The sequence below is a fragment of the Triplophysa rosa genome, linkage group LG16, assembly GCF_024868665.1.
Source record: "Triplophysa rosa linkage group LG16, Trosa_1v2, whole genome shotgun sequence".
NCBI classification, from domain to species: domain Eukaryota; kingdom Metazoa; phylum Chordata; class Actinopteri; order Cypriniformes; family Nemacheilidae; genus Triplophysa; species Triplophysa rosa.
The window spans coordinates 15908361-15932014 of NC_079905.1; the positions used below are offsets into that span (position 1 = coordinate 15908361).

General features: G+C 39.3%; 3 protein-coding genes across 3 annotated transcripts; 2 read left to right on the forward strand and 1 right to left on the reverse strand.

Moving 5' to 3' along the window:
- Positions 1-1014: 1014 nt before the first annotated feature.
- Positions 1015-11840, reverse strand: maco1a (macoilin 1a). The gene is made up of 11 exons (XM_057355022.1): positions 11633-11840; positions 10968-11109; positions 10711-10837; positions 9790-9913; positions 8611-8789; positions 5847-6339; positions 5604-5762; positions 5306-5488; positions 5106-5226; positions 2537-2711; positions 1015-2451 (listed from the first exon to the last, which is right to left on the reverse strand). The coding sequence occupies exons 1-11, from the start codon at positions 11710-11712 to the stop codon at positions 2249-2251; spliced, it is 1986 nt and encodes a 661-aa protein (XP_057211005.1). The 5' UTR covers positions 11713-11840; the 3' UTR covers positions 1015-2248.
- Positions 11841-11889: 49 nt separating this feature from the next.
- On the forward strand, positions 11890-16694 carry srfbp1 (serum response factor binding protein 1). The gene is made up of 3 exons (XM_057355021.1): positions 11890-11995; positions 13122-13678; positions 13848-16694. The coding sequence occupies exons 2-3, from the start codon at positions 13142-13144 to the stop codon at positions 15387-15389; spliced, it is 2079 nt and encodes a 692-aa protein (XP_057211004.1). The 5' UTR covers positions 11890-11995; positions 13122-13141; the 3' UTR covers positions 15390-16694.
- Positions 16695-16936: 242 nt separating this feature from the next.
- e2f3 (E2F transcription factor 3) lies at positions 16937-23400 on the forward strand. Its single transcript, XM_057354870.1, has 7 exons — positions 16937-17528; positions 18669-18771; positions 18917-19136; positions 19375-19542; positions 19654-19768; positions 20069-20207; positions 21476-23400. Exons 1-7 carry the CDS (start codon positions 17268-17270, stop codon positions 21754-21756), a joined length of 1287 nt encoding a protein of 428 aa, XP_057210853.1. The 5' UTR covers positions 16937-17267; the 3' UTR covers positions 21757-23400.
- The last annotated feature ends 254 nt before the right edge of the window (positions 23401-23654 follow it).

The following is a 23654-nucleotide window of genomic DNA, read 5'->3' on the forward strand; positions in this document are numbered from 1 at the left end:
GAAACATGGTGACCTCTAGTGGTTGTGTGAAGGTTTTCACGTTGAAACACAACATTCCAATCTGAATGAGATAAAGGAAAAATGAATGGCGATAAGCGAGTCTCAGTGGTGAAGTGGAAAATGAATAGGAAGATTCCTACTGTAATTTTTGTTCATGGCCATAATTTCTATAACAAGTGTATTTATTCTAGGACACAACATTATTCTACAATCTTGCCTAATATTTTTTGTAAAAACGAAAGTACTTGGTTTTGATGTGTCTGCTAAGGTTTTCACGATAATGATATAATTGCTACAACTGTTATTTTACATTTTTAATGGTAGTGTTTGTTGCTTTTAACTTTTCGGCTAACCAAAACCCACCCAGATCTTAACTATTTGCTTTTTATTTGTATTTGAGACTCATACCAAAACCAACCCTAATGCTGTTTGACACCAGACGGTAGAAGGGCCAAATTTAAGCCCGTTTCCCTGGGCCCAAAACGTTTAAGAACCCCTGATTTAAGTGATGCGCAAACCTTGATCAAATATCCTGTTTCAATTCAATCTTCTGAGTTTGATATCATGTTCAAGTTAGTCTGTCTTCCACAATGGTTAAAAAGGACTCTCTTCATGTCCCAGATTCTATTGACACTTTCCCCTGCCAAACAGGAGGAAAACCACAATAAAACTACTTGGCCAGTAATGTCATCACAATGATGAATAACCATCATTTAGCTGTGGTCAATGATGCTGTGCTGTACTGTACCCTGACACCTCAAGTTTATTAATTTGACTAACCAGTAACTGTCTATGTCTTGTAGAAACTTGTTGTTCATTCTCTCTCTTTCTTACTCCAGCAAGTTGCTTTGGATAAAAGTGTCTGCCAAATGAATAAATGTAAATGTATGTGCTTTAGCCTGAGTATGTGAAAGTATACTTTAGTAATGAACTACACTATGACAGGTACTTTAGAACCCATGCATACTGCACACAGTCACAATATTTATCTCTGCTGTTAAAAAAAACAACCAATGAGAAACAAAAGCGTGTTCTTTACTTTCCACAAAGTTGACCATAAAAACACCAAATGCATTCCACATGAATACTTTCCCAAGGTAGACAAAAAATTCCAGCTGTAAAACCAGGATTAAACCAAACAAGCATATTATGCCTGAATCATAACACAAACCATAAACCACAGTGACAAACTTTGTAATGAAACATTGGGATGATTTTAGACGTCATCCTCCACGTGTACATTGCATTATCCGCAATGATATTAAGTGCTGCAAAAGGAGCAAAAATTGGCACGTCTGACCGAATTTAAACATTCGGCGGTGTTATACATGGCATAAATCAGGATCATTTAAATGAAAGGCAGAAACGGAGGACCATCAGTGACTAGTTTGCTCCCTGACAAAACATGCAAACAAGACAGTTGACCAATCAGGTGAGTGGACATGGCATAGGAGGTGTGTGGGAATAGATTTCAACAAGATATTTCAAGGCACTGTGAAACATAACAACTGGCAAAAAAAACTGTTAAGACATCATATGCCTTTCAGCTTCTCAACTAAATTCTATTTCAATTTTGTCCGGTAACAAAAAGGACTTGCAAAATACAAACACATTCCCAAATATTTATGCAGCATTTTGTCAACGAATACAATATGAAGATCTGTCCCTTTTAAATACGCGTTTTTAAATCTTGGAAATACAAATATGAACTTAAAAAACAGCACTGGAGGGAGAGACCAATGCTTTTCAGAAACCCAAACAATATCTTATTCAGATTCAATGTCTGTAATGAAACACTTTTATCCCCTCAAACACAAGATGATGTACAACACTGAAATGCATTTTCAAACAATGACTCCCACAACATTTTTCCATCACAAATACCTTCTCTTATTTGAATACGCTTTCCCTTTTCTTTTTACATTCAACTTAAAGATGGTTTTATACCACGGAAAAATTGAAAATGCTTCTGTTCAACACAAAGAGGAGGAGGTACTAATAAAATCGAACCACGACAGCCTAAGTGCCATTTATAAGAAAAGATTTTAAGAGTTCCAAAAATATTCTTCAATACAAAGAGGGCAGTTCTGGTCAATGTGACGTCCCTTTTCATCTTACATACTGAATCGACAACAAAAAGAGTCATAAAAACAAAGGAGGGGGTAAAACGAACAAAAATACTACCCCGTCCCATTTGCATACTGAACTTTTAGTCGAATTCTAGAGGAAACTATGTGCATGTGGACATTCACTTCTTCATTGGCTGGTACACCGAGGCATTGGGATCCAAGCTTGAAGGACTAGTGTCCATAAACTTGGATGAGTAGTGTGGAGTGACGGGGGTCATGTTATTAGTCTCGACCGAGTACGTGATGCTGGGCATGACAGCCATGACCTCCGCGATCTTCTGCTTCAGCTCTTTAATCTCCTGCTCCTTCTGAAGAATCTGACCTGTGTGCAGGCCAAAAAACAAAGATGGTATGTAAGAGATGAAGTAGAAATATACAAAAGACACTGAAAAGGGTGAGGAACAGACCTTGAGCGATCTCTAGCTGTCTCTTGGCATCACCAAGTGCAGAAAAGAGATCCAGTTTGATTCTGGTCTCAGCACTCAGACTGTTCTCCAGGTGTTGAGTTTTGTCCTGCATGGCTGACAGCGCAGACATCAGAACTTCTGTGTCCTTTTCGTTTTCCTTATATTTACGCAACTCCTGCGCGAAACAAAACACGAGGAGGTGAAGAAGTTTGTGTAGGTATTGTTTTAGTCAAGAATCAATTTCAGTGGACATCGGGAACAAAGTCAAACTGAAACTTTCTATATTTCTATGTTAATTTCTGTAAGCCGACCAAATAAAACTCTGGCATAATGAAGCGTTATGTTTTATTACCTTAGAATGAGCTATTTCTATCTACATACACCGCATGTCCCGGAATTCACCATGTTGTTTCTACAGTAGCCCTAATGGACGAACTCCACTACAGAGCGCGTTTCGTAAATGTGTTATCTCCTTCAGCAAAGAAGCGAAAATGTAATGACATCTTAGTCCTGCGTCAGCCACCGTAGTGCTTTGAATGGGAAGGCGAGTGGTGGAGTGAGCCGTTGGTTGCAATTCGCAACCTCACCACTAGATGCCGCCAAATTGCCCCTTTAAATTTCATGTTGATTTTTAATGTTAAAGCCCAGCATTATTTGAGGTGTTCAACTAAAAAATGCAGAGAGCACGAGACATATCGAGTGACCCCGCCCCCTTTTAAAATAACCAATAGTGTTTCGTTTACAGCACACAGTCAGCCTGGCAAAGCTGCATTTAACAGCGTAATAGCCACAGTGGTGTAAAAGTCTATCGAAGAGAATAGGAAGATCAGAGTTACCAGTGATGTGTCATTTAGGCATTGGTCTTCTCCTTTACTCATCAACATTGCAATGTCTTATCTCTTCCACAGAGCCTCAACATACAACATACTGTATAGACTTGAAACGGGTCAGATATGTTTTGTTTTCTTATCGGATTTGCACGCATGATTGCGCAAATGATCAGCTCTGTGCTATCATGTCTTTGAACCGGAGGACACCCATGAGCAATCGCTCGTGTGACACTGACGCGAAATTAAGACTTTAATGTTAATGTTTACACCGTCTGGATCATCTCCTGTCTCCCATCTAGTGCACTATGCATCATTAACCATGTAGGACATAATAAATGTGCGAGCAAGTGGCTGATTTGAGGTGCCGCATCTCAGCTCTCATAGTGAAGGGGGCGGGACTCTTCGGATTCTAAAGCAGATTTGATTGGACGAGAACTTTGACGAGAGGCTGAAGTGTAGCGTGATGTCATGGAATTTCTAGATGTTTTTTGAGCACACGTGTATCAGAACGCTTGTATCTTCAAAATGGGAATTTTGTCAGCACGTAGGACCATATCAGTTTATTGACGTCCTTAAGGCGAACTTATTTTTAAGAAAAGGAAAAAAAAATCTTTCATTTTGATTTCACTGGGGTTTTAAGAAGAACACACAACAACGACATTCGTTCAACATACTTAATTCTTCATGACTGTAAGGTTAACAGAAACCGGTAAATGTACTCTACCGTACTCTAAATAAAATAAAATATTATTCCACAGTCACACTAGACTTTTAAATTGTGAAATTTCAACACAGAGCCCTGGACGGCAACCAAAAAAAACTGTTAAAAAATTAATATACACATCATTCTGAAATTTTTGCACTTTTATTATTAGGCCGTGTTCAGCCTTGACTTCTTTTTTGACAACAAAAACTTGACAAAGGCGCTTTTTAGTAAAAAAAAATGCTGGTAGCGTTTGGTTACAAATAACAGCCGAACGCATGACTTCGGAGGCAGCGTCTGTGCACAAAGGCAGCCCAGAGAAACAGATAGGCAGCGTAACGGAAGTCTATTTGAATTACAAACAGAGAGTGTCTTTGCAATAACTAATCACATATTTAAAAACTACAATACTAATTTCTCGCTAGAAATGCAATCAGAAGTTGTTGAAAGTGAAAATGAAACTTACATTTATACAAAACTATGCTCCAACGGGCGTTTCAGCCGCCATTTTATTTTTTCGAGCTTGAGCCTTCTGGACCAATCACGTTCCTCGCATGTTGTTATGGAAATGACAGGTCTCTGTCATTGGTTTGCTGTGAAAAAGGAGCTTGATGTAGGGCGTTTTTTTCAGAAAAGTTCAACTTTTTTCGACCTCAAAAGAGCTGCAGAAAAAGACGCTAGCATTTAAAAAAGCGCTCAGGACGTTTTTTGAAAACACAGTTTACTCCATAGGATTATAATGTAAAACAGATGCTAGCAGCTTCAAAAAAGAAGTCAAGTCTGAACACGGCCTTAACTGTAAAGGTCACATTGTGGCGCGTTGATTTTCTATTAGTCACAGGTCATTACGTAAAATGAATTCACTAAACTTGACTTTAGGACCCTGCAAAATGCATATTTTTGTAGGAGCTCGTGTGTCAGGTCTACCACATACGTATGAAGTCAATAAAACAAAACGTCTAGTGTGACCACAGCATTAGAAAGAATAACAAAGCGCATCACTGCACTGCCGGAAAAGATGTAAATGGTAGCTTACTTGCGCTTTGAACTCCAGCTCTCTGATTTGCTCCTCTTTAAGCTTCATGTCATGTGTGAGCTTCTTGCATTCAGACTCGAGCTCACGGATGCGACTCCTCAGCGAGTCTGCGCACTCTCCCCTGTGAAGAAATGCGAGAGTAAATCTCACCAACACGTGAAGACTGAACAGCAATGAGCTCCGTGTCATTCATGTCTTACCTGGAGGCGGCAGCCAGAGCGACGGCACGTGCGGCTGTGGCCTCCTCCATCTTTTTTCTCTTCTTCTCCTCGGCGAGCTGCTTCTCGACTGCGGCCCGCGCTTCCTGTTCCGCCTTGAGCCGCTTCTCCAGCTGCACGATCATCTGCTTGTCCTTCTGCTTGGCCTGCACAGCGTTATGGAGCCTAAAGCGTTTGCATATGATAAACCGAGTCAGACACGGTGCATGTTGCATTCAGCAGAACAAAATTTTCATTTTGGGGTGAACTGCCCCTTTAACTCAAGCTGTGAGGGTCTCACTTGTTCTGCAGTAATTCGTTCTCCTGACGGAGTTGGCCCAGCTCAGAGCGCATGCTCCTCTCCGAACTGCTCAGAGAGCTGATCTGACTGTGCAGGTCCTGCTCCACCTGTCTGCTCGCCTGCAGATCTGCCTTCAACTTCTTTATGTCCTGCTCAAGCCTGGGACAGAAAGAAATGCAAAAATCACTCATCAACCAATCAGAGTTCACCCTGAATTAAAGCAAGCTCAGTGAGGAATCTTACCGCACTAACGCGTCCGGCTTACTGAGCTGGTTGTTAGGTATACAGTTCTCCATCACATCTCTGTGAGTTGCGAGATTCTTCCCCGCACACTTCTGTTTCTTTTCGCTCCTATTGGACGAGGACGGAACGCTCCCATTGGTGGAGTTGTGGCTATGGGGGGAGGAATTTTTGTAATGCTTGGAGGGGGCGGAGCCTCCGCCAACCTCCTCTTTAAGGAACAGGTTCTCGGCACTGCCGCCTAACTCATTGTTGAGTTTCTTAGAGTTTAGGTGGTTCTCCATGTACTCAATGTCTTGTAGTTTTGCATCAACAGTTTGGAGAATGTTGTTGTTTATTCCTATGCTGTGCTGGTGCTGTTTTTTGTCTTTCCCTCCATCTTTGCCCTTGTCTTTGTACTCCAGTTCGGGCAAAGAGACGGGCGGCTTCTTGGTACCGTCACTGCTGTTTTGAGCTACCGACATGGTGTCTGCTTCTGATGGGCTTTTTGAGGCAGCTGCCAAATGAATCAGAGACATTTTGAGGTTGTCAACAAATACACGAGTACACATGAGTAAGACGGTGTCATTGCTTAATTCTATGCTTATGTGCATTTCTTACACTATAATTATGTTTTTTGTTTTCTCATTTTTCCCTGACCTGACTGTAGTCTTTGGAGAGTGGATCAATGTTGAACAGAGTCAAGAGCAGAAGAAAGTATCATCACTAGTTCTTCTGGTTTCTTTAGGAATAAGACTGTCTATAGTATTGAACTTTACATGTGAGAAATACTCTTTTTGGACTGTGGATGAAGGATTGGGTTAAAAATACAGTGTAAAATCTTAAAGGAACAAGTAAAAGGTGATTGCTCATGATATGTTTGTTTTATTGTATGCAATTGCTCAATTTGTATTAAACTCGGGTAACAATTTTACCTTTTTCATGATTTTTAAATGGAAGGTAGGTGCATTGTTTTAACAGGACTGAAAGTAACAGGACTTGAGTTTTTAGCATAGAATTAACAAATGCATGAAATATAGCCTCATGGCGAACATGCTAGTAACATAAGGACCTTAAGCAAATTCTGGTGATTTGACAGAAATTTGTATTTTTTAAATAAACAAACGACTAAGGATTAAACTCCTTGTCATAGCTCCAATATAATGAAATATACAGAGAAAAAATGAACTTTTGTTTTTCGCATGACCTTCAGAAGACCAAGATTTTGAAACTTTTCTTGTGTCTTTTCTTGTGATTTAGGTTTTCAGAGGTGAGGATGTGTTATAGAGCGTTCACACCAGACGCGACTTGTGCGAATAAATCGCACTATTCGCGCTTAGTTGGATGCTTGAACATTTTGAGTTTACTCGCTTCATTCGCGCGTGAAATTTACTTCACAACAGATGCGAATTCACGTCATGGGAGGGGCTTCTGCCAGGCGGCTCCAGTCTGAAATGGCTGACATGGATTTTGTTGAGAGGGTAGCTGCGCTTTATGTGCTATGGAAGGCTGAAAAACGGCGTAGACTCGTTCGTAGAGCTCAGGATATCCACATACAGCGACAATGATTTTGTCCTCCATTGTTGTTTCGGATTTCTTCCTCCGCTCGCTACGTCGTAATCACGTCACTACTAGAGCAAGCTCCTGATTGGTTACCACGGTGCGAATATTCGCCAAAGTTCAGATTTTTTAATGCGTGTCAAATGCCCGAAACGCTCAATTCGCACCGCAGGATGTCCCATCTCGTCTTTGCATTGACTTAACATGTAAATCACTCGCGCTTAACGCTTCATTCACGTCTGGTGGGAACGCACCACTAGGGTAACAGAACTGAGAAAAAATCTGGGGACACGACTCCAAATGTGTAATTAAAATATTATGTTTTCTTTTACAAAAAATAAAGCAAAAGTGGGAAATGGAATCACACAAAAATACCAAAAAACTAGGTTTCTGAAGGATTTAAACATTATATTTCATGGTAAGATACAGTGATAAATGACACGATTTCATATAATGGCCTTAATCTGTTTTGTTTTGTTTTTACAAAAAATAAATTCTTAAACATTTTAACGCATTTGAAAACTATAAATGAAGTAGAATGAACAAAGACATTTTACGCCTTATCGTTATCCTTTTAATGGTTTTATAAAACATCCTTTGCTGCAAAATCAACGTTCATTTCTTATGGACCAACAGTAGGTCGAAGGTGTTTAAAGGGCATACTGAACTTTTTCATAAAGTTTGCTTTGGTTCGCTGCAGCAAAGTAGTTTTTTGGCCAGATTTTGTTCAAAATGACATCACACAAGTTCCTTCTATGATTTCACCTGAAGTAGACGCCTTAACAGTCCAACTCTGGTTATATATATTTTTTTAAATCCATGTTGTTCATCTTTCCCTAGCTTTAACTCTGATACTTGTAATCATGATTTTACTACACTTTTACACTACACTTTGCAAATTCTAGGAAAAAGGTGACAACACCGAAGATAATATAACTTAAATAAATATCACAAAGATTTGATTTATTTTGACCCATATGCATCTATATGTCTTATTCTTTTCTCTATTGCATTTAAATGTGCATTTCTTCATTTAGCAGATGCTCTTATCCAAAGCGACTTAAAAGTGAGTGCATTTTGTCAATGAGCTAAACATCTTTTAATGTGTTTTAGAAGTATACTTTTTAATATTAAATTACACAATAACGGTAAACTATGAGTGAATGACTGTAAACTTAGTTTTGACTCCATTCAAACACTCAGAAACTGCCCCATGCAGTGCTCTTACCGTCTTCGCTCTCTCTCTCCTGTCTCTGCAGCATCTGTTGCTCTGGAGGCAGGGCCTGCTGAAGGAGCTGCATGTAGAACTCATTCTCCTTCTGCACCTCCTTCTGTTTGCGCAGACGCATCTTATAGCTCACGTAACTCTTGAAGCCGAAGCCCAGCGTCACCACCGGATAGCCGATGCTGGAACAGCAGGGAAAATATTAAAACACAATCGTGAGTTAGTGATGACTCAACATCATACACCTTCAGAGGGTGCCAACACTCCCATGTGCTGCTATGGAGATGCCAACAATGTGTTTACAAAATACAGAGTGACGCTATTACATCAGCGATCTACTGACTACACCTTTAAAAGGTGGAAATTCTTTACTGTAGCTCAAGTTGGGTTCGATACTCAAGAACAACATCCTTCCAGTCTAACAAATGCATAAATGTATAGTAAAGGTGACTGTGATTTCAGCAATTTCTACTAACCAATCAGATTGCAGGATTAGGTTTAAAGTCAATGTTTGATTTAGGTTTAGCGCTGGGTTAAGAGCTTGCATACCATTCTTATCAACATATTATTTCCCTCTGATTTTAAGGGTTGGTAATGATTTGGGTTATGGGATGGGTTTATGTTAGGATTGTTTGGATAAAAAAGATTCACAATGCACCGTAAATCACTTTGGATAAAACGATAACTGTAAATTACGATTGTCAAAACGATTAATCGCATCCAGATGCGATTAATATATGTGTCTGTGACAGTGCATATTCATTTTTGTATTAATAAAAACATACACGTACATGCATATATTTAAGAAAAATAACATAAAATTCATAAAGATTTATACAGCCGTGGAAATAATTAAGCGACCATTTCAAAGACCACTTTCAGTTTTTCTGAATTTACTATTTATAGGCATGTGTTCCGGTAAAATTATCCCTTTTGTTTTATTCTGTGAAGTACTAACAATATTTCTCCCAAATTTCAAATAAAAATATTGTTTCTATTTGCTTTAATTTTCAGAAAATGAAAACTGAAGAAACATGTCAAAATAACAGAAAAGACGCTCTGTATTTTTTCACAAAAAAAAGAGACAGCTAGTACAGCTGAAAGAGGGCAGCGTGCACACTTCAGTCAATAACCCCAGATTTTAAGATCATGGTGAGATCAGAACTGAAAGCCAAGACTTACCAGTGAGCAGCGAAGGGACGGCAAAGGTCTACATGAAAATGCTTCAGATCCTTGAAACGGATGGCTGCTTCGATGTATACAAAGAGAATCCAGAGGGAGACAGTGGGCAGACACACGCCTCGCTCTTTACAGAGAAAATACAAGAGCAAAAAACAAAGCAAAACAAATAAATAAAAGTTTCAAATGGCCAACGAATAGAAGATCTCAAATTGACCATAAACTAAAAATTACAACATAGCACCACTAACAAAGAGTCAAGGGGTCACTAGCCTTCTGTTAACAGTTCTTGTAGCATAAACAGGAATTTGCTTAATTCTATAAATTACAGTGACTACAGTTCATCAGTGACCTTCAGACGAAACATCTGAGAGTTTGTATAAAAGGCCACTGGCTGTTGGCAGATCAATAACTTCACACTTTATAGAGGCTCACGAAGCAAAGACTGCAAACAAAAGCCCAGTTCAATCCCAGCATCCCCTCCTGTTGAGACATGCTGTGAGATGTATGTCAGCAAAGCAATCCCAGCTCACGGCACAGTCAATCTATAAACCATCACTCAGTGTCAACAATTCTTTACTCTTTCCCGAGATAGCTATACTATACTTCACAACATTTGAACTAAAACCTACATTAAAGATCTCACCTTAAATCTGAGACCAAATGAAATCAACTCATTTCTATTATTTGTGATACAGTGACGCATAGCAGTACATGCAGTTAAGCGGAAGAATCTTGAATGTTGAGCAAATATTACATTTTTTCCTTTATGCAACCTTCCAACACCATCAAAATAAAGCCAGAAAGATAAAACACAATAAAAGCCCTTTCTCTCTCCAGTGTAAGGAAAGGATCTGTGAAAAAGGCATCAGGTGTTTGGATGATCATTTGAAGTATGGTCTTCGACGTCTGACATTCACCTACCTGTATGCCACACATACTGCACCCACACGTATGTGCTGGCGGCGAAAAACAGCCATTGTTTAGGGATAAAGAGCAGGCAGATGATGTCCGATGTGAACGCAACGCATACGAAGAATACAGAGAACGCCTGTAGAACAAGAAAAAGAGATCAGAGATCAGTTCACAAGCTACTTCGATCCCATGACACATAAGAGCAAAATGTCAAGGCCGATATATAAAAGAGCAACACAAAGCAAGCAGGGAGGACAAATACTCACCAATCCCTGATATCTAAAGGAATCGTAAACACTTCTGATGAAAAGCCAGAAAGGCCACAGGTACTCGAACCTAAACTCTAGCACAAAATCCGCCAACAGGACGAGTGCCCAAACGACCAGAAACTTCAGATAAAGGAAGGTACTGCAAGACAAGAAAAAGAGAATGTGAATATAGTCTCTTGATGTAGGCCTCAGTCAAGTGCCATGCAGAATAGCCCAAAAACTTTGATAACGCCAATACACTTTTTAATACAAACCATGTCAAATTTCCCCATCAATCAACATATACAATGATTGATTTGACATGGGTGCCTTCATAAAGTTAACCATTCGCCTACTGATAACAGTGAAACGTTAGGTGGAATTGTTACAATCACGTGCTATAAACATATGGCACCTATCTATAGTCATAATGGCTATAAAAGGCAACAATGCAACCTGGACCAGGTCGTGACTTGGAGAGCACTTAAATGTAATGTTTATTTCGTCACATTATACACTATACGTAAGGATCACATACACAAGCATTCACACGTATTGTTACACATAGACAGCTTTACTCAGGCCGGACTGAATGATGACACAGATCTGATCTGCTGTCAGTTGTATCTGACACGGGCAGGCTCGGTTAAGAGGCGCCATGATGGTGCCATCGGTGTCCGTACCTGCTGTGAATACCCTCGGTGATTCGGTTCCGTTTCAACGGGCGACGGAGTTTGCTGCAGTCCGCATTGCGCCGCTTCATTCTCCAGCCTTTATATTCCCGTAACTTGAAACACTCGAGGGAAACTACGCGAGCGTGCTAATACTGACGCGCATCGCTACGCGAACGCGGCGATGCCAATGTTTTGCTGCTAGTAGAAACAAATAAATAAATAAAAACACAAAGCGCGAGGCCCTCCCATTTTTATTCTGGACGTCTCGTGACGTCAGGACGCCGTGCGTGCCGCGTCACGTTTGCCGAGCAAGATGGCGGCGCCCTGAGTAGCAGAACGTTTTGTTTAATTTTTGAAGTGTGGGGTGTAAAGGTAAGTGTCAATATTGACGTAAAGCCTTTTGATGTGAAGATTTGCATGATGATAATCATGTTCAATCAGTGGTATGTCTTGTAATTTATGTGTTTTAAATGAATCCTCATCTGATTAGTGCAACACATGCCGTTACTCTTCGCCATGCTTGAGCTGAACGTGGAGAAACAGTCGATCTGGAAATAAAGTTAAACTGTTGTCATGTGTTTTCAAATGGTTTAGTATTTATCAGTTTGTATGATGTATATCTAGATCATTAACCGTGGTTCTACTACTAGCGTATTTGTAATACCACAGTAACCACATTTATTCCTTCGTTGTAAATTAAACATTTAACTTACCATTGTTGTGTACCAGAAATACCATATTTACAGTAAAACGGTGGTAATACAAATGGTATTTAGTCCTCCAAAAACGGGGGTTACGATATTTTGACTATAATACACCGTGGTTAATTTTTATAGATCGATACATGGCATTTTTAAAATATGCTCAACTGTTCAAAGTTAAAAGTCATTAGATTTTGCTCGTTTTGTTATGATGTCAAATATTTCATTGATTGACAGCTGCTAACAAACATTAGTTTTTATAATAAGCATAAGTGAACATGTAAAGGTAAAATATTTTATTTTTTATTTTATATTTATTATAGGGCTGTAAAATCGATTAATCAATTACAAAATAAAAGTTTGTGTTTATAATATATGTGTGTACTATGTTTATTTACATCTATATTTAAATGCACACACATAGATGTAACAAATATATATATATATATATATTTGCATAATACAAACTAATACAAGTCTCCTCAACATTACAATGAATCACAAAGGCCCTTCATTATGCACAATTTAACACACTTTATTATTATGATGTACACAATCCTATAAAAAAAACACATCAGTTGAGACCCAACCTAAAAAGGGTATTTTATTCTATAAAGCTCCCTTATTGTGACTTTTATCTAAAAATCACATGTACCGCTGAATAGAACTCAATTCTTTGTCTTTTCCCCATTAGCTGGACACATTTGGTTGTGAAATAAATTAGGGCTTATCATTCTAAAGACTACTATCATAGCTGCTTTTTACTAGCATGCTCACATGTGTTGCCTTCATTTCAGACTCGAGAAAGTCAATAAAGATGCCTGCCGTGCTGAACCTTAACAATGAGGTGGTCAGGCTGAGGGCGGAGGTGAAAAGAGTAAGGGTGCTCATCATCCGGAAGCTCATCCGCCAGATCTTGGTACTGGAGAAGAAGAAAGGAAGTCAGGAGGACTTGGAGAAGCACCGCAGGCGAGCGGCGAGACTTCTGGAGGAGATCCAAGAGCTGAAAGTTATCGTGCCCGACAAAGTCACGAAGACCGCTCTGCAGATGGAGATCAGCTTCGAGAAGGTGTGCAAGAATAAAGAGGCCACCCTGTCCGATCGAGCCATTGCGCGAATTGCCACGCACCCACAGTTCAACAAGAAAATCCAGAGCCTTAAGGATGCTATCAAAGCCTTCAAAGACGAAAGAATAAATGAGATGAACTCTGAGAAACAAGTGAAAAAGAAGGCAGACGATTTGAAAGATCAGCCACTAGAAGTCAATGATGATGAAGGTCCTGAGAAATCAGACGATGACGAGAAGAAACCGAATGAAGAGGAGGGTGATGAAATGATAGATAAACCTCATGAGGTAACTTGTGAAAATGACAAATTCTGTCATATTTTAGTTATACTTTTCTGGTGTTTTATGTTTAATCTTTTTGCAGCTTGACAGTCGTAAAGAACTGTTTAATTTTGGGCATAAAAGTATCCTAGATAATACACTGACTTCACATCACAATCTTTCTTACTTCTTACAGGACTCGAGCGTCGAAGAGGTTTTGCTCAAGATGAGAAGGGAGGCGAAGAACATAAGGGTGCTGGTCTTGGGTAAACTGACGCGGAAAATGGGTGCTCTGAAGAAGAAAAAAGGTCCGGAATCTGTGGTGAACCAAGAACTGATAGCAGAACTCATGAAAGACATCCAGGCATTAAGGAACCTTAAACCAGACCAGCCCACCATTACAGCTCTTCAACAGAACGTCGAACTTGAGAAGGTTTTGCAGGACCCTCAGGCAAGCCCGATGGACAGAGTCATCGCACACATCGTCACACATTCCCGGTTCATCAACAAACTTCAAAAAGTGAAAAATGTGATTGAAGAGAAAAAAGCTAAGGCAGCAGAAGCCAAACGGATAGAGATGGACAGACCGAAGAATGATGGAATGACAGCCATTGAGGAGGAGGAGGAGGAGGAGAAGGAGGAGGATGGTGAAGAGGAGGAGGATGACAGTGAAGAAGATAAGGATGAGGAGGAGGATGATAGTGAAGAAGATGAGGAGGAAGAGGATGATAGTGAAGAAGATAAGGATGAGGAGGAAGATGATAGTGAAGACGATAAGGAGGAAGATGATGATGATGAAGTAGGAGTGGAAAAACTGAGCAGTCTTTCCATTGAAATCCATAAGCCAGCAGAGAGCACAGGCTCTGATGCTGTAAAGTTGCCACCGATCCAAGTGATCACAACACCTGAAAAATCCAAAGCAACCATAGTCAAATCACAGAATGCCAAGGTCACATCTTCAAAAGTTTCCCCTAAAAAGTCTTCAACCGTTAGCAATACAGAGTCTAAACTACCAATAAACGTAAAAAAAACAGAGAAAGAAACTGAAAACACCATAAAGCCAGAAACGAAAGCTCGGTCACAAAAGGACAACGAAGAGAGCGATCTATCAGACGACGATGAAGAGAAGGAATACTTCGACGACAGCACAGAGGAGCGTTTCCGTAAGCAGTCATCTCAGTCGGAAGAGAGCGATGAAGATGACTTCTTCCTCAGCAAAGTTAGCAAATTTAAGAAAAGGAAAAGTGGCAAAGCTAAAGTTCAGGCCAAAGAAACCCAAGCAGTTGAAAAACCTCAAGAGACCAACCTTGGTAAATTTGAGTCTGATTTCTGCTCAACCCTGTCCAAATCCAGCGCCTCCTCGCAGAGTGCCGAGCATGGCTCTCGTCACGATGGGTCAAGACCACCTCGGTTTCAGAATCAGAAGAAGGGTCCTGACGGCAGGATGAAACCATCTCTGTATAAAGACCGGGGCAATGACAGGAGGGCGGCGCCTTTCAAAACCAACAAACAAACATTTAAATATGCTGGACAAAGGCAAGATGGACCTCCAGGAGCCGGGAGGGGACGGTCACAGTTTGAGCAGCATCAGAACCAGAATAGCAGAGGTCCGGCTGGCAAGATTTCAAATCCACAGCAACAATCGCTTCATCCTTCATGGGAGGCTAGCAGGAAGAGGAAAGAACAGCAGGCACAAATCCCAGTGTTCCAGGGGAAAAAAATCAGATTTGATGATTAAGTTGTATCGACTGAAGTCTAAATATCTTGATATTTTAAAGCATCTGTCTGTATTTACTGTGAATGTCTATAAAACATATGTTGCAAATGTCTTTGTTTCTGCACATTCGATGATTGGTTCTTTTTGTCTTGTACGTGCATTTAATCAAAATGCTTTTCCGTCTGTAAAATAAGACCGTTTAAAAGTGTTTTTCTCTTTTCTAAGAGTCTAAATCCTTCATTAGACAATTCAATTTCCAGGATTTCTCAAGCGATCTTGTTAAATCATTTTTATGTGGATGATTTGTATACATTTTGACTCCAAAATGTGACCATGCTTTGATTTACTGTTTTTTTCTACATAAAACCATCCTACATAATGTAAATAACATTATGTGGAAGTATAACCTTGATATCTGTAATATGACAGGTTGATGGCTGAAATGACGGTTGAAATCAAACTTTAATGCTTGTTGAGACTTTCGTCTGGATTTCACATACAGCTGTGGAAAAAATGAAGAGACCATGTTAACATTGTTTTCAGTTTTTCTGAATTATCTAGTTATGTGTTTATGCAAAATGGTCATATTTGTTTTGTTCTCTGACTACTAACAACATTTCTCCCAAATTTCAAATAAAATTATTGGTTCTATTCACATTTATTTGCAGAAAATGAAAACTGAAGAGAAAATATGCTCTGTATTTTTTCAGACCTTAAATACTGCCACGAAAACAAAAAATTATACACGTATTTAGGAAACGTTCAAAAATATTTTTTATGTAATGACCTCAATTTTATCACAGTTTTCATGCGTCTTGTCATGCTGTCAGTCACGTTGATGTTGGATGACTTTGTCACTCCTGAGGTTGGATTTTCTTTAAACAGACACTGGACTTGGAATGACCACAATACATCTAGAAATGCTGATTAAATGAAAATTTGTAATGGTCTTAATTTTTTCCACGGCTGTATTTCACACTTGACACTTTCATTTTGTAATACATTTAGATATTTTCCTTTTGTAGTTTAGAGGCTTGTTCAAATGTTCACGATGATTTATTGTACATATAAATGATATATATATGCAAGTTGATTAGTGTTTATTTGCTATTTGTTTAATGACTACATTACTTGACAGTTATTTAGAAACTAGGCTTATTTTAATAGATTAAATACTAAAATAGTTGATCTTAACATTTTTGACCTCAAGTCCCCTCCCTCCATTGTCCACACAACAATATCTGATGCCCCACTCTTCATTTCCACCCAATTAAATATATTAGAGCTTGACAGAACTAAAAATAAAAATGTATGTTATTTGTAACAATAACCAGAAATAAATATATCTAAATACGTTTCATTGTTTTAACTAAAACTGCCTGCTTTGCCGTTTTAAACATTTTAAGGCCGCTAGTTTAGAAACGCTATGTAGGTAGATGCATTTGTCATATCTACTGCCCTCTAGAGGATAAACCGCAGTAGTTACAGTTTTGCCTCGTATAACGTTCTCGTTGGTTCCCAGATGTGCGTACGTCATCACCGGGGGCGGAAAACAAAACTCAGCCGGCCAACGATTTGGCGCATGCAAATCTCTTTCAAATATTTCCCGGGAAATCTGAGTTTCGCGGGAGGACCTTTCGCGCGTAAACCTCATCCCCTACTTCATTGTCCGCTTCCTGGAGCCATTTTTCGCTCTGCTGAGAGAGAGCTCGTTCTGCTTTTTAATCGCTTACATCGGGCGTTTTAACATCTAGCAATCTCACTCATATTACACCAATGTATTCTTAAAACTGTGCTTTTTAAACATCTGTGAATATTTTAATTCCACTCTGACGGATTTCGTAGAAAACGAACCTTAAAGCACAAGTGGGACAAAGGGAACCTGCGCCTCTAGAAATCATGAGAAAAGGGGGTTCCACGGTCACAGGACAAGTAATGCTGTCGGGGTTGAGGAGTTCTCCCCGTGAGCAAAACAGTGTTTTTGGAGTTGTTTCCGACCGACGGTGTGTTTATTCCAACGCGACTCGTCTACAAATAAACACACCACCGTCAACTAATAGTGCTTGTTTGCCAGAGGCTTCTGTTGACAGTTTGTACACAACTCCTCTGCAAGGACCGACTCACGGGACAGGCCTTCGACCTACATTAGGACGACCCCCGGTAAAAGTCTGCTTTTATTCTGTGATCTGTCGTTACACACATTTTCAATCTGCAAACGTTGAATTGTTAGGCTAGCCCCTTTAGCTTTCCTCGGCTGTCATCATGGCTACCGGTGGAGTTTATTTTTGTACGCTAAATATTTAAAACGATCAGGATTATTCTGATGTTGTTAATAAACTGCCAACTTTAGATGTTTTAAAATATGAAGACACTAAAAATAGTGCAACACAAGTCTTACGACGCATGACGATTGTTTACTACAAACACGTAAGTTAACGTTGTGTATTTCCGCAACGTAGTCGCTGCAAATGTTTTGCTATATAACTTACTGAAGCTATTCTGAATGTGACAACTAAACCCGTGTCATACGATTACATGTAATATTGTTAGTCATTGACTTGAAACAATACGAATAAAGTCGCAGTCGATAATATGTACGTTATTGTTCATGCACACATCTCTGAACTTCATATAAATGACGTTTTTCGTAAACTTGAGGGTTACTGTTCAAACTCGCCATTTACAGAATATAGCTTATATTGAGAGTTGTAAATACGTTGAGTTCAGACGATTGAATTGAAGTCTAGGCCCTGGTTGTTTTCTTTGGATGGGGGATGGAGTCATTTCTGAGCTCGGGGACTTAGCTTAGCTGAATGCTAACGCTTGTTTTTTTCCAATATTTTATTGAAATCTATAGTTTTATATTATTTATATATAATAAAGTTATGTCGATTGCTTTCAAATCATACCTAAACTAAATGCGCAAACTTTCCACGCTACCACCTGTGTTTTTGCAGGATGCATTTGGTAAAAAAATAGATCCAGTGTCACTCATTTATCTCGTAAATTGTACTTTTAAATGTTTTTTAGTACTTCGGACGGCCATTGGCATCTTTTTCACTTTCATTTAAAGTGCAAGAGAAGAATTGTAATGTGTTTTATCAGCATGTGTGCAATCTGTTGTATTTGTCATTTGGGAGGTTTTTAAAGATTGTACTCTTGGTCTTTTTTCTGATTGTTAAATAACAACATGCTGACATGCTGTCTGTTTAACCTTTTCATGTTCAAAGTCCAAAGGCTGACCTTTCAATGGATTTCTGTCTGTTTTTATTTGAATGGTCTTCTGTTTTTCTCACACAGGCTAAAAGGAGGCTTGAACTAGACATTACAGACCATCAATATAGTGAGCCAGCTAAAACTCTTAGAAGTCGCAAAGGACCTCTTAAACTGAAGGTTCCCAAAGGTAATACATTAAACGTGTCATTTTGCAGTTATGCGCTATGCACGTACAACAACATACTAATAATTTAAAATGATTACTTCTAAATAATTCAGCGCTAGAGACTCGGTCTACTGTTGGGAATTTATGAATGACTTTTGCATTTCAGCCCCTAAAACTCCACCGGAGAAGACTCGCTATGACACGTCCTTGGGCTTCTTGACCAAGAAGTTTTGTCAACTGCTGGCCGAGTCCTCGGATGGTGTGTTGGATCTGAATAAAGCTGCCATTGTGCTCAATGTTCAGAAGAGACGTCTTTATGACATCACCAACGTGCTGGAGGGTGTGCGTCTTATCAAAAAGAAGTCGAAGAACAACATCCAATGGCTGTGGGTTATTTACAATGACATTATCTACAAGGATTTATTTAGACTAAATCTAGTAAAATTTCCAGACACTGACTGTAGGGTTTTTGAACTTTACTATAGTAAATATTAATGAGTTCTTACTACTTTTTGTAAGTTTACTCTATTTAGTTTAGAATGGCATTTAACTGTTGTAATGTTGTTTTTAAGATTTTAGGTTTTAACATTTTTTGTAGTAATCATTGACCTGTCACATCTCTAGGGGTTCCAGTCTGCCATCAGAGGACGGACTGCCGTCTCCACCGATGTCCAGTCACAGTATGGCCAGAGAGATGCTGGAGCTCACTCAGGAGGAGAGACGTCTGGATGAGCTCATTCAAACCTGCACGCACAATGTCCAGCAGATGACGGAGGAGATCCACAACAAAAAATATCCTTCACAAGCAGTTTGTTTAGGTCTTAAATGTGTATCGGGGAAGTTGTAAGGAGGAGCTTGAATGTCAGCTCGAGGTGTCTGCCGTTTGTCCTTAACTGTTCTCACATATGCCTATGTTACATATCAAGACGTCCGAAGAATAAAAAGCCTAAAGGATCAAACGGTCATAGCGGTCAAAGCACCTTCAGAGACGAAGCTGGAAGTGCCAGACCCAAAGGAGGTAATGTTTTGACTTTGGCTACTTTACCCCAGAAAATATTTTATTTTCATGTTTGAACACAAAAGATATTTTGAAAACTATCTCTGTGGTTTTGTGTCCATACAGTGGAAGTCAATGGGAGCTAATGTTGTTTGGTTTCCAACTTATTGTGTTGTCCCTGCTTGTTGACTTCTCAATCTTTATTGAGCTTCTTTGGTTATAATGAAGATATTTTATTCTATTGGACAAGAGTAAAACTGACAATTCATGACTTTTAATTGGATCTTTATACTTAAACCATCTTTGCGACCAATCTTTCAGAGTTTACAGGTGCATCTAAGCAGCTCCAAGGGTCCCATTGATGTCTTCCTCTGCACGGATGGTGGAGACTCGGGCAGTCCAATCCACAATGGCCTCGATGTGAATGGAAATCACACAGCATATTTCAAAGTCTCTCAAGGCAAGAACTCACACATTTGCTATCAAACCCCTGAGAGCATTACGTTACAGGGTGTCCGCGGGGTCTTAAAAAGTATTAAAAGTTGATTAATACTTTTAAGAGCCTTCATTTTCTCTAAATTTATTTAAGTCTTAAATGCCATTTTCCAAGGTATTCATATTTGTCCAAAGTAGGGAGCACCGCATGTTTGGCAAACAAAAATGGCAAAAAAAGCATGACGGCAGTGTGTGGCGCATTTTAAGTGTCAGAGAAAGACACAGCACGGAAAGTGCTGTAAATTTGGAATGAAAGCGTCTTTACCGGTCGGTAACATGTGTACTTGAGACTGGAGCGGCGGTCTGACAGTAGCCCCGCTGCTAGCGACATCCTTTGACATCATACACAGTGGTCGTGTGGACACAATTCCCTGTACTAAACAACTTGTCAAAGTATGTTCTGTGCATCCGGGCCACGAGTCCACCTGAGAGAACAATCAGCTTTTGTGGGCGGAGTTTGGAGAGAAATGTGAACTGAAATGGTTGTCAATCAGAATTGCTTGCATGGATGTTTTTTTTTTTTTCTTTAAATCATTTTGCAGTGTAGCCAATAATCCAATAATTTTCGTTTATTCATAGTTGTAGCTTATAATGTTGAAGGACACTTGTTGTACAGTAAATTCTTTCAGCAGTCAGTTATAGGCCTAATATAAGCTATTCAAGAAGGGAGAGGGCTCAATTTTTGTTTTAATTTAGCCTACTTGTTTTGCTCAATTTATTGTAAGTTATATTGAAAAGCAAGACAAAATATAAAAAGCACATTTTGACCATTCAGTTTATGCAATGGTGAAAAAATTGGCTAAATAAATAGAAGAAATAAGAAAAGGCGTGTTTGGTATTCGGTCAAGTGTTTCATTTTAATTCAGCTTCGGCCAAGAATTTATTTCAGTGCATCCCAAGTCCAAAGAGGTCATATGCTACAGTTTGCCTAAATTTAATCATTGAGTAGGTAGGCGAATAGTGGGAGGTCCATTTACACCTGGTTGTTAAACAACATGATTGGAGGATAAAGATACAATCATTATACTTACAATCAGTATATAGTAAATGTAAGTTAAAGTGTCGCCAATGTAACGGATTAAAACAAAAAAGCAGCGATGAGGTCTTAAAATGTATGGAAAGAGTCTTTAAAAAGGTCTTTAAAAGTATTATATTTAGCTCCATGATTCCTGTATATACACCTGTATAATTGCGCTTCATCATAATCGTATTTCCCATTTTCTGTCTATTTAGAAAGTCCTTCGGGTGGCACCACCGATGGCGTCAAGATGAACGGCAACTCCAACAGTTACGGTTATGATTCCTCGGCTGGCAGCGCACCCATGTCACCCCTCAGTTCCTCCTTGTCCTCCATCCTCCAGCAGCCGGATGACTCCATTCCCTTCGTGCCTCTGTCTCCTGCCCTGCTCTGCGACGAGTACATGCTGGGTTTGGGTGATGAGCAGGGTATAAGTGATCTATTCGACTCCTGTGATTTGGACACGCTGGCATTGGATGACCTGCTCAGGATATGAAGGTTCCCGGTGGTCAAAGATGGAGAGCTGGTGGCAGGTCCTCACAGTTCCGGCGTTGACCTGCAGCTCATGGCTTGCAGGTTTTTGTTAGACACCAGTCTAATTGGCTAACAAACCTTTTTTGTCTCCCAAAGAGATGCTTGGAGGCTGTTTTAAGGATGGGTAGCTGTACCCAGATAATGCCATTTTCAATGTTATTGCAGTGTGGCCGTTTGCGCTCATTGGTGCTTGCGATGGGCAACTATAATTCTTAAAGGGATAGTTCACCTGAAAATAAAAGTTCAGTCATTTGTAGACCCTCATGTCATGTGGCTCTTCTGTGGAACACGACATGATATTTTGAGAAATGTTTCAGTGTGTCGTGTCGGTACAATGGAAGTCAATGGGGCCAGTGTGGTTTGGTTACCAACCACACTGGTTACCAACATTCTTCAAAACGATCATGTTTTGTGTTCTGCAGAAGAAAGTCAGTCATACAGGTTTGGAATAGCATTGTTTAAGTGAAGATTGAACTATCCCTTTAACCCCTGCCAGTAATGCTGAAAAGTTCTTCAGAGTGATTCTGTATGTCTAGTCAGATCTTTTTTTATTGAATAATCCTAATATTAAACCAAAAGTTCTATGGCTTAAATTTGGGTGCTGTTACATTTAGTTGATGCTTTTAGCCACTACGGTTTATCTCAGGGTACAGATAAAAGAGTGAAAGCTTTGTGGTCATTTTGATGAATTGAAGAGTACAGAATGAGGTTTTGGACACCATTGTCCTGAACTGTAGTCTCATCCATGATACGGTCCATGATGAAATGGTTGCAAAAAAATAATTTCTTGCAAAGAAATGAATCTGGCGCATGTTTTCTCATTCATTTGCCACGGTACATATGTCCTGTATGTAATGATTCTGTGTTTGGATAAAATGCTAAATTTGGAAGTGACCGTAATCTCTATTCCCTTAAGAATGAATATATTTCAGTATCTGAATTGCACTGAAGACTGGAATCTTATGAAGCCATCATGCACATGAGATCAGAGTTTAAGACTTGGATTTTTTCCTGATCTGATTATTTTGTAGATGGCAAACACTTAATGGTCCCCCACTAACCATTTGTGATTGGCTGAGAGTTCAACCTACTTCCACAGTCCTGAGAAATGTTTGGAAACGAGTGTCAATTTATCGCTTCTGTAGTGTTGTACCTCCTGTACTTTTTCGGAAGTTCGACTGTTTAATGCTTCAAATGTGAAGTAACCTAATGCAGTTTTGCTGTTGTGAAACTAAATTATTGTAAATAATGATTTTGTGCTAATGCTCACTAGTTCTTAGGACCATCAGTGGAATAAGGACGAACGTCATGCAGCCATATTTTGTAGAAATAATTTGAATACGGTTTGCACCAGTATGTAGATAAATGATTTTTTTTGTGATTGAAGCATCTAATGTGCCTAAGATTTTTGCACAGTACTGTATTCTAAAATGCAATGTAGTTTTAAGGGGTTTATTTCGTTAAAAATACGCGCGTGCGTGCGTGCGTGCGTGTGTGTGTGTGTGGAGAATTGATCTTTTATGTGGATTGTGAACTGCATACAATGTTTGAAATGTTTTTTTAAATAAAGTTATGAATTTCTGCCAATATTGCTGTCTGTGTGGCATATTGTGACATTTAAAATCAACCGAAGGATTGTGTGCATTTGTTTGCAAGCTGATTAATCCGTGTCTAAAACATGAATGCATACATTAGACAAAAATAATGTATGCAGAAACTGAAGATTTGAGAAGAACTTAGAAGTCAGTAGACATGTATTATACAATGCAAATGAATTCTTGGCCTGAAGGGGATGTGTTGTTAACAGGACAAAAGATCTTGTGATCTATAGCATACTTGAAATAAAAGCTCGGTTTAAAG